The sequence below is a fragment of the Cibotium barometz genome, chromosome 37, assembly GCF_041138505.1.
Source record: "Cibotium barometz isolate CiBa-2024 chromosome 37, ASM4113850v1, whole genome shotgun sequence".
Taxonomy (NCBI): domain Eukaryota; kingdom Viridiplantae; phylum Streptophyta; class Polypodiopsida; order Cyatheales; family Cibotiaceae; genus Cibotium; species Cibotium barometz.
In genome coordinates, this window is record NC_141082.1 from 41,818,626 (window position 1) to 41,835,088 (window position 16,463).

Here is a 16,463-nt window from a genome sequence, read left to right on the forward strand (position 1 = left end):
GGTACCGTGTAATCATTCCTCCTCTATTGTGGCCTTAGATATGGATTGGACAATCCCTTCCCTCTATCTAGATGTAGGACTAACCATATCCTATAATATAGGTCATTTTACGACATTTACTGAAAGGCTTCTTGGGTCAACCAAATGAAGTAGAAAATTGCGATATTAATAATTCATATTTACACACATATCTTAACAGTAGAAAATTGCAATATTAATAATTAATATTTACACACATATCTTAACACGTGTATTTGTATTTCGTATGTGCAAAACTATGTTGTGTAAATTACATTATTAAAACAAGTAAGGGGGCAGTTCCCTCGAGTTTGTTCCAATAACTCTTGGTTATACACTTCAATTTTTGGCGTCCTGCAAGCGCTTCAGAAGACTCTCTCTCAAAGTCCTCCTCAAGATTTTTCCAGCTGCCGTCTTTGGAACGTTGTCGACAAAGCTCACCATTCTAACCTTTTTGTAGGCAGCCACCTAGTGCATCCATATATATGCACAAGTATGTGAGCTCCAATGCACTCTATGCCATTAATTATCAATGAATAAGTGAGAAGTTAAGAGTTAATACCTTAGATGCTACAAATTTCATCACGTCCTCCTCTGTGAGCGAGCTGCCTTTTGCAAGCACAACACAAGCTGCAGGAATCTCCCCAGCCTCCTCGTCCGGTATCCTTTGATTTGGTAGAAAAAGGGATTTCAAGACATACACCGTCACACACACAGATAAAAGAGAGCGAGAGAGAGTTGAGAGATTCTTACGGTACTACAGCTGCATCGTCTATTTCTGTATGCGAGATCAAGATGGCCTCGAGCTCCGCAGGAGGTACCTAAGAGTCACAAGGAGTGCTTAAAAGAATTATTAGGGTGTATTTAAGAATCATTTAAGGTGTGGTAAAGGGAGTGTGATTCAGCTGCATCAAGATGTTCGATGACATAATTGCACCGAAGACCCTCGCCCACCTGAAAACCTTTGTATTTGATCAGTTCCTTGATCCTCTCCACGATGAAAATGTCACCATCATCGTCTATGTAGCCTATGTCACCAGTGTGTAGCCACCCATGCTGGTCTATGGTGCTGTTGGTAGCCTCAGGGTTCTTGAAGTAACCTGAGCAAAACCAGTCGTGATTAATACATACAAGTAGGTGAGGTGTGGGCGCTTACCCGAGATCCTAAGAAGGCATTCTTAGGATATGTTGCAGATTACCTTTGGTCACGCACTGGCTGCGAACACACAGCTCTCCGAGTGTGTTTTGTGGCACGGATTTGCCCGTCTCAGGATCAAGGAACTTCACCTCTAGGTTTGGGAGAATGAATCCCACCGAGCCTTTCTTTGCAATGCCGCGCGGGTGACCAGCCGCACAGTGAGAAAGTGTAATGCAACTGTGCTCCGTGAGGCCATATGCCTGCCATTCATGAAATTATTCTCCTTTCAAAAATATATATGTAACACTTTTCCAAATAGATGATAATAAAGAAGATGAATGATCTAATAAGTAATATTTTCTTTTTCAAAGAGTAATAAATTCGAGTTCTACTGTTTCTTATAATAAATATAATCAAAAAATTGTAATTTTTCTTTTCAAAAGAAAACAACCTAAAATAATAATTTGGATGAATGTGGTGATAGTCTAGCTACAATATGTAGATCATCTTATAGAGAAAGATAATAAATCTCCAAAGCGAATGAAATCCGTATTAGTTTTACCTTCAAGAAGAGTTTTAATAGTTAAACCATAGAGATAAAGCTCACTTAACATAACGCAATTTTAAAAAAGGAATGAAAAAAAATAAGTTTAGCATATGTAATACATTTGTTTAGAAATTTTAATTAATGATAATATAAAACACTGTGGTGCAAGGGATCATATGAAAGAATTGGTGTGCGTACCTCTTGAATCATAACTCCGGGGAACTTTTCTTCGAAGCTCTTTTGGAGGTCCGGAGCGAGGGGAGCAGCAGCAGTCATGACAGCCTGCAATTTGAGCTTGGAGAGATCAAACTCATCCACAAGAGGGCTCTTGACAAGGGAGAGGATGATGGGGGGCACAATGGGGGCAAAGGTAACCTCATACTTGATGAGGGCATTCAAAAAAAGGCCAAGCTCAAACCTTGCCAACACCACCACCTTCCCCTTTGTCCTCAAAGTAGAGCAGCAGATGCCAGTAAAACCATATATGTGGAAGAAAGGCATCAATCCAAGGGTCACATTCTGCCCAGGGTGGGACGACTTTTCTAGATCAAAGAGGGTGGAGCACAAGTTGGCGATGAGGTTTCTGTGGGTTATCATGACCCCTTTGGATAGACCGGTGGTGCCAGAAGAGAAAGGTAGGGCACAAAGGTCCTCTTGGGAGACATGGGGGAGGGTCACACGAGTGCTATGATCCGTTTGGAAGAGGAGGCTGGCAGATGATGTTCCTTGGGGGGGGTTGTCTGCGCCAACTATAACAACGGGGACTTGGTTGACAAGGTGCTCTACCTTTGAAGAAAAGGAAGGTGTATCCGTTATGATGAGCTTGGCTTCCGAGTGCTTTATTTGCTTTTCTAGCTCTTGTGGGTGAGAGGAGGTGTTGGCACCGGTGAAAATAGCCCCAGCCGTCAGTATGCCAAACACTAGTATGGGGTACTCTGGCACGTTAGGTAGTATCACACACACCACATCCCCTTTGCGTATGTTGAAGCGGAGAGATAACCCGGCCGCAACGTTAAAGCACAAGGATCGCACCTGCATGGTATAAAAAGAGCACAGAAACAGATATTTCCTTGAAAAAAACCATCATGCGATCTGGATGATTATCTACTTTTCGTTACAACAAAGAAACCAGTCCCTTACCTATTCTACACAAAAAGCCGGCGCCTTATCATGATTCTTCTGAAACTATTAGAAAAAAAACGTAACAAAGTACCTGATCTGCACGAGAGAAATTGAAAAGACCAAGGAAGAAGGTTCTCCAACCTGGCCGTAGGTGAATTGTCTGCCGTCGGAAGCATCCACAAGGGCCACAGCGTCGAGGTGGGCGTCAACGTTCTGAAGCACGAACTGTGGAAGTGAGAGGTCCTCGGGGATGGGCGATGGCGGCAACTGCGACCGGAATATGAACTCTTCCTCTTCATGCAGTTGCGGCTTCTCCATCTCTTGCAAGAATCAGAACCCTCTCTCTCTGTGTGTGTGTGTGTGTGCAAGCGATCGTCCAACTATTTAGGTAAGAAAGCAATATACTCTCATTCAATGCATCGATGGGAGTTTGTTGAGTTTGAGGTTGGTCACTTCAAGAGCGTGCCCTTTTATTATTATTTTTTGTGGCTTTTATATACATAGCTGGTCATCCTTCACACTTTTCGTACGCTGAATTCGGTACCCATAACTTAGGACAATCTCCAATTACGACGCAACGAGGTTAGCTGCGTCACGCGTGATTTTTTATTTTTTTTTGGGGAGAGTTGGTCCTTCCACTTGGGTCCATTCGAACCCACAACTCTTGCTTCTAGAGGTGTGGCCACTACATCCTTATGCATACATGGCCAAGAATACCCTCCATTCATGGTTTTTTAATCAACTCCAAAATATCCTTCATATATACCTTCCTAACGAAATTTTGTTTCTTTTGTGTGATGCCCTATCTTGCTTCTTCCTAGTGATGGCTGCTCAAATGATCCCATCCTTCCCTATCCTATATAGCATAGTGGATACCATGCATGTTTTTAGATCTTGCACAATGGAGTTGAATTATTTGTTTCCCCCTATCCTATCACCAAATTAGAAGGATGCATATGCTTTCTTGGTAGGCGTTTTACTACTATCTCCCTTCTCAATTTCTTTTCCCTTGTCTTTCAGTTCAATCTCTAGAAGTAAGACCATTGGTTGTAAAGGAATTCCTTTGCTAGGCTCCTTCCTTTCTAGCTTCTTTAGCCTTCCCCTCCTTTTAGGTGGTGAGGTTTCACTACCCCTTTTGTCGTCTTCGCCCCAAATAATTCCAGGTGTGATAAGAAAATAAAACATATAATTTTCCTTTTTCCCACATTGGTAATAAGTAGTGTTTGATTTTTTCCTTGGTGGTCCTCTGCTTTCCCCTCCTCTTGATTGGGTTTCTAAGAGCCGAATAGATAGTTGATAAATTTAGAATCTAGAAGATGGCTACTTGTTGTTCTAGAACTAAGTGTGGTTAAGGTGGAGGAAATGTTTTGGGAGAATACATGAAGTAGTAGCCTTTATAGGAGGAACCAAAGGCATAGTAGGCTTCACTACTAAAGGAGATTACGGGTCATCTTCGAGCACCTTCTCCCATCGGAGTGCTAGAGCTAGAGTTGCTTCAAGGTTTCCTGGACCTTCAAACTTCAATTTCCTTTTTAGGGGCTTTGACTAGCCATTAATAAAACTTTTCCACACCAAGGGTTCTACCACATTAGCATAGACTTGACCGGACTTCTCATGAGAGAAGTTGTCCTAACATAAGACACTACTTTTCCCCCTATCAATTGCTTCAAATTAACCACTACAAACATAACATCATCATAATTCTCTACTTCCTAGAGTTCCCTTACTAGGCTATCACTTAATGTTTTCCATGTCCCTTTGGTCTCTACATCCAACCTTTCATACTAAGTGAGTGTTCGGCCTTATGAAATCTTGGTAGTAAGTCAAGCCACTCTCTTTCATTCTATCCACATGGGTCTTGCAGTACCTTTTAAAAGCCCTGATGTACTCCTTTAGGTCTAGTTCATCTCTCCTAGTGAACACGTTCAAGTTTGTCATTATGCTGCCCAAAATTATTAAGAAATAAATCTAGCTTAGCTTGTGGCTCCTCTTTCTCAAATGAGACAAGCCCTTGAGATTTAAACAAAATAAAATATGGGTACCTTAAGGCTCCTCATTAGATTGTTGATTGATAGCAAACATCATTGCCACAATGAGTGCTTACAAATGTAAAGCTTGAGTGTTTCTCTTTGCCTTTTTAATTTCTTCTAGCCTCCACACTATCTCTTCTAGTGTTGATATTTTTGATATCTTATGTTGATGAAGGGAGAAAATATTCACCTTTAGTACGAAGATCTAGTTGATGGTTTTTACAGCTAGGAATATGAGAGAGATTAGGTAAGAATAAAATTCTCTTAAAGAAGTGCGCCAAGAGATGGGCTTTTTACCTTCTAAACCCCTCTCCCTTATTTACTATCTAATTTAGAATCACCAAAAAAATTTAAATTCTTAATTTCCAAGCCCTAAGGTTTTCGAAAACGAAATATAAGAGCATGATATTTTTCTTGATTGTAAGTGGGTGAAGATCCTGTAGCTTTATATGCAAAGCTTTTACCTTTTGGAGATGTGGAGACTATTCCAACACCCCCTTGTTCTTTAACTTTGAATATGCCCTATCAAAATGCAAGAACCATTTAGTTATTACAATTAAATGAGGATGATAATATCCCAAAGCAAAATTGTACTCCAAAATGGGGAGGATGAGTGGTTCAGGAGATTTCATTACTTTAGCTATCCTTGGTGCACCAAAAAGAAGAATCGAACCTTTGATGATAGTGAAGTTTATGGTCTAGAATTTTGTTGATTGAGATGGCATTGAGGTTGGAATGGTTGATTAGTTGGAATTCTCCCCATGTAATAACCATTTTTTTTTGCAACAAGGCACCTTGGTTAAGCTATATATAAGGCTAGCAAGATGCAATTAAAACAAGAGCCCATTCAGTGTAGCTAGCATAGTTACACTGAATGGGCTTGGAAAAGACTATGATCAATTTTGGACATCTATTCAAACTTGAGAGAGATTCCCAAACTTTCAGGACCTTATAGTCCTTTTAATTAGTGGAGGATATAAATTTTAGGAGTAAATCATCCTCCAGTAATATGCAGGAGAAGGCCTTCTAATGAGACACATGTAGAGGGTGAGGTAAATCTTCATCTAGAGGCTAAGGTGCACACCGATGTGGAAACGGGAATTGTGGACATCAGTAACATGATTCCAATTTGCAAACATGTGGAAAAGGCCACTCTAGAGGCATGGGGGGAGCCAGAGAGGCTGAGGTGGATGACAAAGGAATCAAAGTGAAAATAGCATGGAATACTATTACTATGGCAAACTAGGAAATATATCAAAGGGCACTCACATAAAAAGAATAATGAAATAGAGTTATATTATATGGAAAACTAGGGAATATATCAAAGGACACTACTATAAAAAGCAAAATGACGTAAAAAATGAAAGCTACAGTAAGGAAACTTTGGATCTTCAAGCAAATAGATTGAAGATAGAAGTGAATAGATTTTTATGATGTAGCATATGCTTAGCTCAAGAATTCCAGATGCATTATCAAATTCAAGTGATGTATGATATGTACATTCTATTACATTTAACCAGATGACTAGCCATGGTGAGTGGTTTAGAGATTTGAGGGATTTGGAAAAACTAGGTTATGTGAAAACATTTAATGGTATACCACACCCTATTGTGCATGTTGGCTCGGGGGGTGCACTACTAAGAAACCCTATGTATCACACGTGCGTTCAAGGGTTATTAAAAAAATCCCTTACCTGTGAGTTTCTCATGAATAAAATGACCCCTTTTTCTTTATAGACTTACGGAATTTTTTTCCAACATTGATTAAAAAACCCCTTTTGTAAATATATTTTTGTAAATTTACCCTAAAATTTTGAATTAAAAAAACCCTTCATTTGAACTCACGTGCTATCTTTACATTTTTTTGGTAAACCCCCCAAGCATGTTGGTAATTTTTCTTTATCTATACGAGATGAATGAATTAAGTACCTTGCTAATGTACTTACATAACAAAGACCCTGGTTTTTTGTTCGTCAAATGATTGAGTAGGGTCTGCAATTGAGGTTTAATTCTTATGAATATTATGTGGAGGATTTTAATAACCAGTGCCACTTGGTTATAAAAGGAAAAAAAGTTGGAATAATGTTTACAGGGGTTGACTAAAAAATATGTAAGTATACCACATGAGTTCAAATGAAGGGATTTTTAAATTCAAAATTTTAAGGTAAATTTACATAAATACATTTACAGAAGGGGTTGTTTTTAACAATTTTAAAAACACATAACCCGTAAGTCCATAAAGAAAAAGGGATCATTTTATTCATGAAAAATTCACAGGTAAGGGGGTTTTTAAATACCCCTTGAACGCACGTCATACATAGGGTTTCTTAGTAGTCCAGCCCCCGAGGGTTACATTAGATGTAAAGCATGCTTGAAATGAAGGCTACAATGTTTATACATGGTACATGTGTGATCGTAGACATTGATATCTAGCATACATGCATTTCCATTGGATGTGAGCATGCTTGAAGTGAAGGCTAGAATGTTTGCACCTGGGGTGGTTGTACAGTAAGGGTTGTCACTTTGGTTCACCTATGAAGTTTTTTTGTAGCAAAAAGCTACCATTTTTTCACTAAAAATGGCTAATCTCACCCACTTATGGCAAAGGAATTTGAAACTAAGTTCTTAGAATGAAACATCACCCCGTTATTTGTGCACTTAAACATATGGTCTAATAAAAAATTAGAAATTTCAAATGCCAAATGTCGTGCATCACAAATATAGTGTATATTACATGTTCTAAACTTGAATAGCTAGATAATATGATAATTAAATGTTAATAACTTTCTTGTTATAACTTCAATTCCATCCCCACTTTGCAGGCAAAAAGATATATAAATGGTGATCTTAACTTGATTTATTGAGTAATTTTTTATATAATTTTAATTTTACATTAATTATTATATATTTTGAAGATATATAAAAAGAGTATTTTGTATATCATATCTTTATAACAAAAAATACTTATTTTTACTTGACTAAATAACCCAAGGGAGGTAATTCTAATGACAATGTGACCATATGATTGAATTTCATTTTTAATGGTTAGATTTTCCAAGATCTCTATTGAAATTTTACTTCAAAGTCTTAGAGCACTTGAGCATAGTTAGTAAATTAGTTATAGAAATTCAGTTTTATAATAATGTTATGTAAGAAGTTATTGCTGATCATGGTGAATCTATGAAAAAATGGTTTAATTTAAGTATAAAAAGGTCTATTTTTATCCATTTTACATGAAAGTAGCTCTACTTGATTTGTTTATACCCTTCCAAGCCTAACTAGGCTTGATAACATAGATTAGATAATGTACCAAGCTTAGGTGGAGACGCCTAAGGTGTTCATATATGTGCCCACATGTTTGACATGTCACCTGCACATGGCATGCATTCCACCTCAATGTGTCACTTTATTATGCCACCTCATTATTGAGATGACATATCATGCCATCTCATTGATGACATGGCATGCCACCTCATTATTGACGACATGGCATGTGACCTCATTAGATGCCATATCACATGCATTAACACATCATCAAGGAGGGAGAGTTACTACCTCACTCTAATTACCACATCATTAGTTTATGTCATCAAAATATCCACCATGGATATATCACATCATCTGGAGTTAGTGACACATATCACACAGGTGGATGCATCATGCCATGTTATTGACTTGAGTTTCCATTGAAAAGATGCAGGGGAGAAGAGAGCTTGGGCTCTTGTAGCACACACACACTCACAAAACCCTAAAAGAGAACACACAAGGTGAGAGGCTGAAAATCTTCATCTTCTTCACTCAACACTCAACACACCATATACAAAGATAAGAGTACACACCATATGAAAAGGTACTCAACCAAATACATACTAGGGTTCTCTATAGTGTGAGCCCAACTAAATGAGCTAGCGCTATAACTATGCCAGTAGTCTCTAGAATGGCTGTCACACAACCTGTCATCCCACTGGCCGCATATCACCCATGATCTCACCAACCATGCCAGTGGTGTAAGTGTGGGGCCTATCCCCCAGGCGGGTCATCAGTGTCCACCACCTCACTAGATGAGCTCGATATCTCAACACTCCCCCTCGAGCTCAACTCCATCTCATGTACACCAAGTGAAGCCCTGAATCTGTGGAGCTTTTCTGTACCCAATGCTTTGGTGAAGATGTCAGCGACCTGATCCTGTGTACTGACATAAACAAGGTCAACGTCTCCTGCCAAGACCTTCTCTCTGACAAAATGGTAGTGGACCTCTATATGCTTCATGCGAGCATGAAAAACTGGGTTCTTGGCCAACTGTATACTGCTAATGTTGTCACAGAAAATGACACCTTGTCTATCCACTGATAGACCCAAATATGCAAGTAGCTTTCTCAACCAAGCTACCTCATAGCAGCACCTTTGTACTCGGCCTCTATACTGGATAGAGCAACCATAGGCTGCTTCTTGCTGTTCCAAGTCACAAAACAGCACTCCCCAAAGAAAACATGAAGCCACTAGTAGATCTTCTAGCTGAGATACTACCAACCCAATCAGCATCTGTGTACCCATGTACACATATCTCTGTCCCAGTTTCATAAAATAGTCCACAATGCAAAGTAGACCTCACATACCTCAGTATGTGTCTCAATGCATCCAAATGCAGCTTCCGAGGAACCTGCATAAACTAACTCACCAACCCAACAGCATAGCTCAAATCTGGCCTGGTGATCGTCATGTAGATCAAGCTCCCTACTATGCGCCTATACATAGTAGGATCCTCCAAAATCTCTCCTGAATCTGCACTCAACTTGCCATTCTGATCCAATGGCACTGAGATAGGCTTACAACCTGTCATACCATACTTGGACAACATGTCCAAGCCATACTGTCTCTGCAGTAATCCAATACCATGTGGTGACCTAATCACCTCAATACCCAAGATCCTCATCCATAGCTTTCTCCCAACACACATTTCCAACAGCCTCATCAATGCATGTGGGCTCTACAACTTGCACAACTTTTGCCATGTATGCATATTGATGTGCCACACAAGCATCATAGGTAAACCTCTGCAACATGGTTCTTCACTCTCCCAGATCTTCACAGCTTTGCATTCATGGCTTCCATGGCTTTCTTTACACCAGGTATTCTCATAGCTGGTATCCCAAGATCCTCATCAAGGCTCATCTCTGAGCCACTAGACTCTCCATCAACATGAGAATGCCCTGCACAAATGTCAAGCATACTAAGGGGCTCAATCACTTTCTCTTTGCCTTTATGTGATGTACTAATCACATTTGCAGGACTGGTATTATGATGCAGCCCGCCACTCCATGGTCTATCAAACTGAACCACTAGATGAGGACTCGCCTGGTCCACTCAAAGACTGTGATTGCTGACTTGCATTCTGTGCCCATCAGCCCCAACAGCTTCTTTTTCAGCAGCATACCAGCTGCTCATCTCATCAAAAACAACATCCCTGCTTACCCTCAATTCACGTGTAGCAGGGTTATAACACCTGTATCCCCTTTGCTCAAGGGAGTATCCAATAAACACACATTTTCAGCTTTTGGATCTAGCTTAGTTCTCAGCTCATCTGGCACATGCACATATGCAATGCATCCAAAGACTTTCAAATGAGACAAATCAGGTTTTCTGCCAGTAAACCTCTCCTCTAGAGTTACATCATGTATGGATGCAGTTGGAGTCCTATTCATCATGTAAACTGCTGTAAAAACAGCCTCAACCCAATAGCTATGCGGCATATTCTTCTCTTCCATCAATGCTCGCGCAATCTTAGCAATGTGCCAGTTTTTCGCTCAGCAACTCCATTTTGTTGCGGAGTGTATCTGCATGTAAACTGTCTCGAATACCGTTCTTCAAAAATTCAGAGAATTCATTGGAGAAGTACTCTCCTCCTCCATCTGACCTTAGGCACTTTACATATTTTCATGTTTGCGTTTCAACCATAACTCTAAAATTCTGAAAGTGAGTGAACACCTCACCCTTCTCCTTCATGAAGTATACCCACACTTTCCTTGTGTGGTCATCAATAAATGTCACATAATACATGCAGCCTCCCATTGACATGGTCTTCGTAGGACCCATACATCTGAATGCACAACATCTAGTACATTTTTGCTCACATTTCTGTTACGTGGAAATACATGCTTTGTTTGCTTTCCAAATTGGCATGCTTCACATATTCTCTACATACCTTCAACTTTAAACTTTGGCAGCCCTGTCACAATTCCTTTAGTCTGCATAGACTTCATTCTCTGCACATTCACATGTCCAATTCTTTTATGCCAAACGTCTGTGTCTGCAACAATTCCTGAACCATTTGCAAACATCACAGCACTCACTTCAGGCACGTTTACATTCAATGTAAACATTCTGCCCACTCTGTTGCCTTTTGCAACCAACCTGCACTTGTCTTTAAAGTCTTCAACATAATAACCATCAGGATTAAACTGAACCTGCAAACCCTGCTTAATCATCTGGCCAACTGAAACCAGATTCTTTGTTATGTTCGGAACATGAAGTACATCTGCAAGGTACTTCACTTTGCCATCCTACATAAACAATGGCACATCTCCAACATGGGCAATTGGATGAGCAGTGTCATCCGTTGTTTCCACAAAACCTAGTCTTTCAAGGTTTTTCATCTCCTTGAACCACTCCCCACATGACTTGTCATGTGGTTTGAAGCACCTGAATCAACGTACCATACATCATCTTTATGTGCTGCTTCTACATTTTCAGACATGGCATTAACGACATGCTGCATAGCAAACAACCTTTCATTATCCTCATTGTTTTTGCTCGAGGATGCATAGTTGTTTTACTGCAATTTTCATTTTGCATGTCAACCTGCTTCTTATAACAATCTACCTGCACATGTCCAGGCTTACCACAATAAAAGCATCCACGTGTATCATTATACTGCCTTTGCCAATTTCCACGACCTCTTTGACTCCCCCTGCCTCTAAATTGGCCTCTTCCACCTGTGTGTTGTTGTTGTTGTTGTGAATTCTGGGACTGTTGTCGTTGTTGCTTTTGTTGGCCATAATTCTGATTACCTGTTCGGCCACGTCCTTGGCCGCATCCACGGCCTCCTCTACCTCGTCCTCTTCCTGAACTTGTGTAGAAGGCCTGTTGCTCTGAGCTATTTTTATTTTGTGAAGACTGTTGGTCTTCACCCAAGCTCTTCTCTTCTATAATCAACATAGACACCAAATCTGTGAAATTGGAAATGTTTTCCTGAGTCTAAATAGACGTTTTGAACGCCTTGTATTGTGGCCCGAGACCACGTAGAGACAGACTTCCACCTTATCATCATCATCTACTAAAACACCAATAGATACAAGGGATTGCACAATACCCTTGATCTTCAATGCATAGTCATTCACAGAGATACTCTTTTTCTCCACAGTATGAAGTTCATTCTTCAATTGTATCTTTCATGCCTTGGTATTTGTTTCATAGAGTTTTACCAAGGTGTCCCACGCCTCGTTGGGGGACTTGGCATCTTGTATGTGCCCAATCATGGTGTCATGTATACTGATAGAGAGCCAATACATAACTTTTCTGGCTCCTTGGCTCCAATCCTTGACATCTGTAGCAGTCGGATTGATCTCCAGTATCTCTGGTGCCTCTTCATGCTCACCTTCTATAAAGTCCCAATAACCGTTTCCCATTAGGAAATTTGTCAGCCTTCCTGAACCTCCAAGCATGGAAGTTGTTCTTATCAAGCTTCTCAACAATAATCTTGTTTATGCCATCATTTGACATCTTACAAGACGACACACAAATTTACCAGAAAACAACACTCTGGTTTGTCCTGCACAAACTACTGTATTTTCTGCAGCGGTACTATAATACACTCAAATGTCACAACCAATGACCTCAGTGTGCATACATACACCCAATGGCAACTGTTGAGCTCCTTGCAGCACACACAGTGTCTGCATAGCCAATCTGTCTTCCTGCAATTCTTAAAACAAATTTTTGCAGAGAATCGATGACTTACCCGCAGTGCTCGAAATCGCCTACTTTCTGAAAAACGGAGGTCGTGACGTGCCCGAAACGTGTTTTCGACGCAAAACATTTGGTTCGATAAGACAGTATAGTTGCCCTTTAGCTTTACTCCCGCGAAGAAAGCTCCTCAATCAGAGATCATTTGCCGGTGCCTCCCTAGAGCTCCCGACAAGGGTGTAGTCGCCAACACAAATAGGGAAGAGTAGATAAAGCACTTACCCTCGTACAGCTTCATGTGCTTCTCTTGCTTGCAGCTCAACCCTTAGCACACACACACTCACAAAACCCTAAAAGAGAACACACAAGGTGAGAGGCTGAAAATCTTCATCTTCTTCACTCAACACTCAACACACCATATACAAAGATAAGAGTACACACCATATGAAAAGGTACTCAACCAAATACATACTAGGGTTCTCTATAGTATGAACCCAACTAAATGAGCTGGCGCTATAACTATGTCTCTAGAATGGTTGTCGCACAGCCTGTCATCCCACTGGCCGCATATCACCCATGATCTCACCAACCATGCCAGTGGTGTAAGTGTGTGGCCTATCCTCCAGGCGGGTCCAGTGTCCACCGCCTCACTAGATGAGCTCGATATCTCAACATCCATGTCATTCATCACCCCATGCATGGTTGCATAGTTTCACATGTATGTGAAATATATATATTTAATTTATAGATAATCCATACATATATATATGTAAAATATTATTATTATATATATATTTTTTAAATAAAATATACATGAATTATATCATTTTTAAAAATATATATTTTTTATTTTATGTGATATATATTTATATATAATTTAAAGGTACACTTATTTTAATTAATTATTTAATAAAAAATAATTCTAAAAATAAATAATATATTTAAATTAAATAATATATTATTTTATAGTTTAAATAAATATATTTTATATCTCGTCTTTAAAAAATAATTTTACTTATTTTTTAAATTATTATTTAAAAATATTCAATTTTTAAAAAATATATATTATATCAAATTCATTCCCCTTTTTAGAATCTAACCAAAGATATCATTCAATTTAAAAATATATCTATCAATCCATATTCAACCAATTGAATAAGAAAATCTTGTCTTATGATGACTAAGAATATCTAATACAATGTAAGATAACCATAATTGAATAAGGAAAATCTTATCTTATGAATTAGAATATCCAATACAATGCAAGATAAGAAAGTGTTGTTTCCTACAAATGCACACACTTTTATGCACATTTCATTCAACCATAGCTTGGTGTCTAGTCTTCATAGATTTCTCACATGATACACATTTTGTACATCATTATTTCTCCCTTCATGATGTATTGGATTGTGGATTCACATGGCCTAAGAGGTTGATTTGTTCTGATGGATGTGGTGGTCGGTTTAAGTCTTTGAGGAAATTCTATTAGCTTTTAGGTGGCACTCAGAGACTCACAGTCATTTAGAGCTTTTTAGAGTCTGGCCATGGGAAGGGGGAACATGACAATGTTGGTACATGCATGAAGCACGCTTTATGGCATCGCTAGCTTTGGCATGATGTAGAGAGGTTTAGAGATGTAGAGTAGGTGGTAGAGTGGTGCATAGGTCACTTGATGTGGTAGATTATCCCTCACATGATTTGAGGATGGTCATGAGATTTTTTGGGTGTGTGGATGGTAGCACTATCAATCACTCGGTGGCATTCAACTAGCAAATAGCTCCAGGCACTTTGGACCACTCCATTCAGAGCACTCCTTGCAAAGGGACCTCACTATATTCACATAAGGGTTTGCATGCTTTTGTGAAGCATGCATAGAGGGTGATTGGGGTGAGTGTTAAAGAGAATGTGAGGGAGAGGGAGAACTTAGTTCCTTGTAGGAAAATACACACACACAAGAGAGAGAGAGATGGATGGCTAAAATTTCTTCTATCTTATTCTCTTCTCTATAACCATTAAAAAAAAGTACTCTCCTACTATAACATATAATGGTTAGTCCATAGTGTGAACCCGACTATATGAATTGGTGCTATAACTATGCCATACTCTAGTAATCCAAATATGGTTTTCACATAGCCTTGCATCCACTAGCGGTATATCAAACATAAGCTCACTAACCATGCCAGTGGACTAAGTGTAGAAGCTATTGTTAATTTTGCAGCATTGTGATGAGCTATGGTAGATTAAATGCAAGAATCAAAATAATTAGCAAGTGATTAGATGATGATTAAGATAAGATTAGTGAGAAATTAATCTAATAGCTTAATGTAGGCATGGATACTCAAAAACTAGAAAATTCTCATTAGGCTAATGCCTCAATTTATAGGTTGTACATCCACAAGATGCCAAGCATCTAATCCCACTGATTTCTCCTTGATTTGTGCCACCTCCCCTACATTTGGGGACACCTTTTCCTAGAATCTTTCCACACACCTATATTCACTCATGCTACCCTTAATTCTCTCATCAGTAGATATCTCTCACCTTTTCACTACTACCCACTCAATTACAGGCTCCCTTTTATAGTCTCTTACTAAGGGCTTGTTCCCGCACACACCCATTCACTTGCATATTTCAACACATCCCGTCAAGTGAATAACTCTAGCACACCTGGACCCTATACCAAGTTTTCCTCTTACTTGGTAGCCCATGACTAGTGCCTCAAGTCCCTAACTCATAGTACTTAACATTCTCTCTTTATGTGTCCACACTACAAGTGCCGGTGACCTTGACTAAAGTACTCACACATACATCTACCACATGGCCTACATCATCGGTGGCTCCGAGGTGGTTTTACTCTGTTGGGGAAGGTTACATTGGGTTGTGGGGTTTCTCTCTCAGAAAAGATGTCCTAACTCCTCTTCCTTAGGAGTCTCCATGAAGTTTGCCGATGTCGATCCTTCTTCATTGGGTTTGCTGTAGCAGTCTCTAGCCATGTGTCCTGGCTTTCCACAGTTGTGACAAGTGAAGGTCCTTCCTCCTCAGGTGTAGAATGCTCTCTCCTCTCCAGTTGTTGGGTCCAACCATTTCTTCTCTTTGACCTTGTTCTCTTGCTCTAGTAGAGCTCTTCTATCTCATGAAGCTTCAATTTTGGTACATTCTTTAAGGTCACCACAGTGTTCTCATATCCTCCTTTGTCCACACTCTTCAGAAGCACTGCTAGTGCCTCGTCATCCTCTACCTTCTTCCCAATGGCTTCCAGTTGTTGCTTAATGCTTTTGTATTTGTTCAAGTGTGTGGGTAGAGGTTCACTTTTCTTCATGTCAAGTTTATAGAATTACATTAGTAGATTTATCTTTGAATTTTTTGCTTGAGTGCCAAATAATTTATTGAGTTCATCCCATGCATCTTTAGCCTGTTGTATCCCTGCAATGTGGTGAATGATTTCATCATTTAACCTAAGTGCAATGAGTCCTAATTCTTTCTCATTCCTGCTCTTCCACTCATTCTCCCCAATCTCCTCTAGACATTCATCTCTTCCCTCAACTATCCCCCACAGATTTTTCCTCATGAGCAAATACATGGTCTTTGTTTGCCATATATGAAACTACTCCCCATTAAATTTAGCTATTTCTTGTGCATTATTGCTC

General features: G+C 39.5%; 1 protein-coding gene across 1 annotated transcript; it reads right to left on the reverse strand.

Moving 5' to 3' along the window:
- Nucleotides 1-333: 333 nt before the first annotated feature.
- On the reverse strand, nt 334-3,143 carry ACOS5 (acyl-CoA synthetase 5). The gene is made up of 7 exons (XM_086776376.1): nt 2,967-3,143; nt 1,902-2,735; nt 1,218-1,416; nt 973-1,118; nt 772-839; nt 581-683; nt 334-486 (listed from the first exon to the last, which is right to left on the reverse strand). Exons 1-7 carry the CDS (start codon nt 3,141-3,143, stop codon nt 358-360), a joined length of 1,656 nt encoding a protein of 551 aa, XP_086632502.1. The 3' UTR covers nt 334-357.
- Between the last annotated feature and the right edge of the window lie 13,320 nt (nt 3,144-16,463).

Excerpts from the sequence above, each read along its gene's own strand:
- ACOS5 (XM_086776376.1), bottom strand. The coding sequence starts at position 3,143 with ATGGAGAAGCCGCAACTGCATGAAGAGGAAGAGTTCATATTCCGGTCG. Across the intron at positions 840-972 it reads TCAAATACAAAGGTTTTCAG|GTACCTCCTGCGGAGCTCGA; the intron begins GTGGGCGAGGGT and ends TGTGACTCTTAG. Across the intron at positions 684-771 it reads GACGATGCAGCTGTAGTACC|GATACCGGACGAGGAGGCTG; the intron begins GTAAGAATCTCT and ends ACCAAATCAAAG.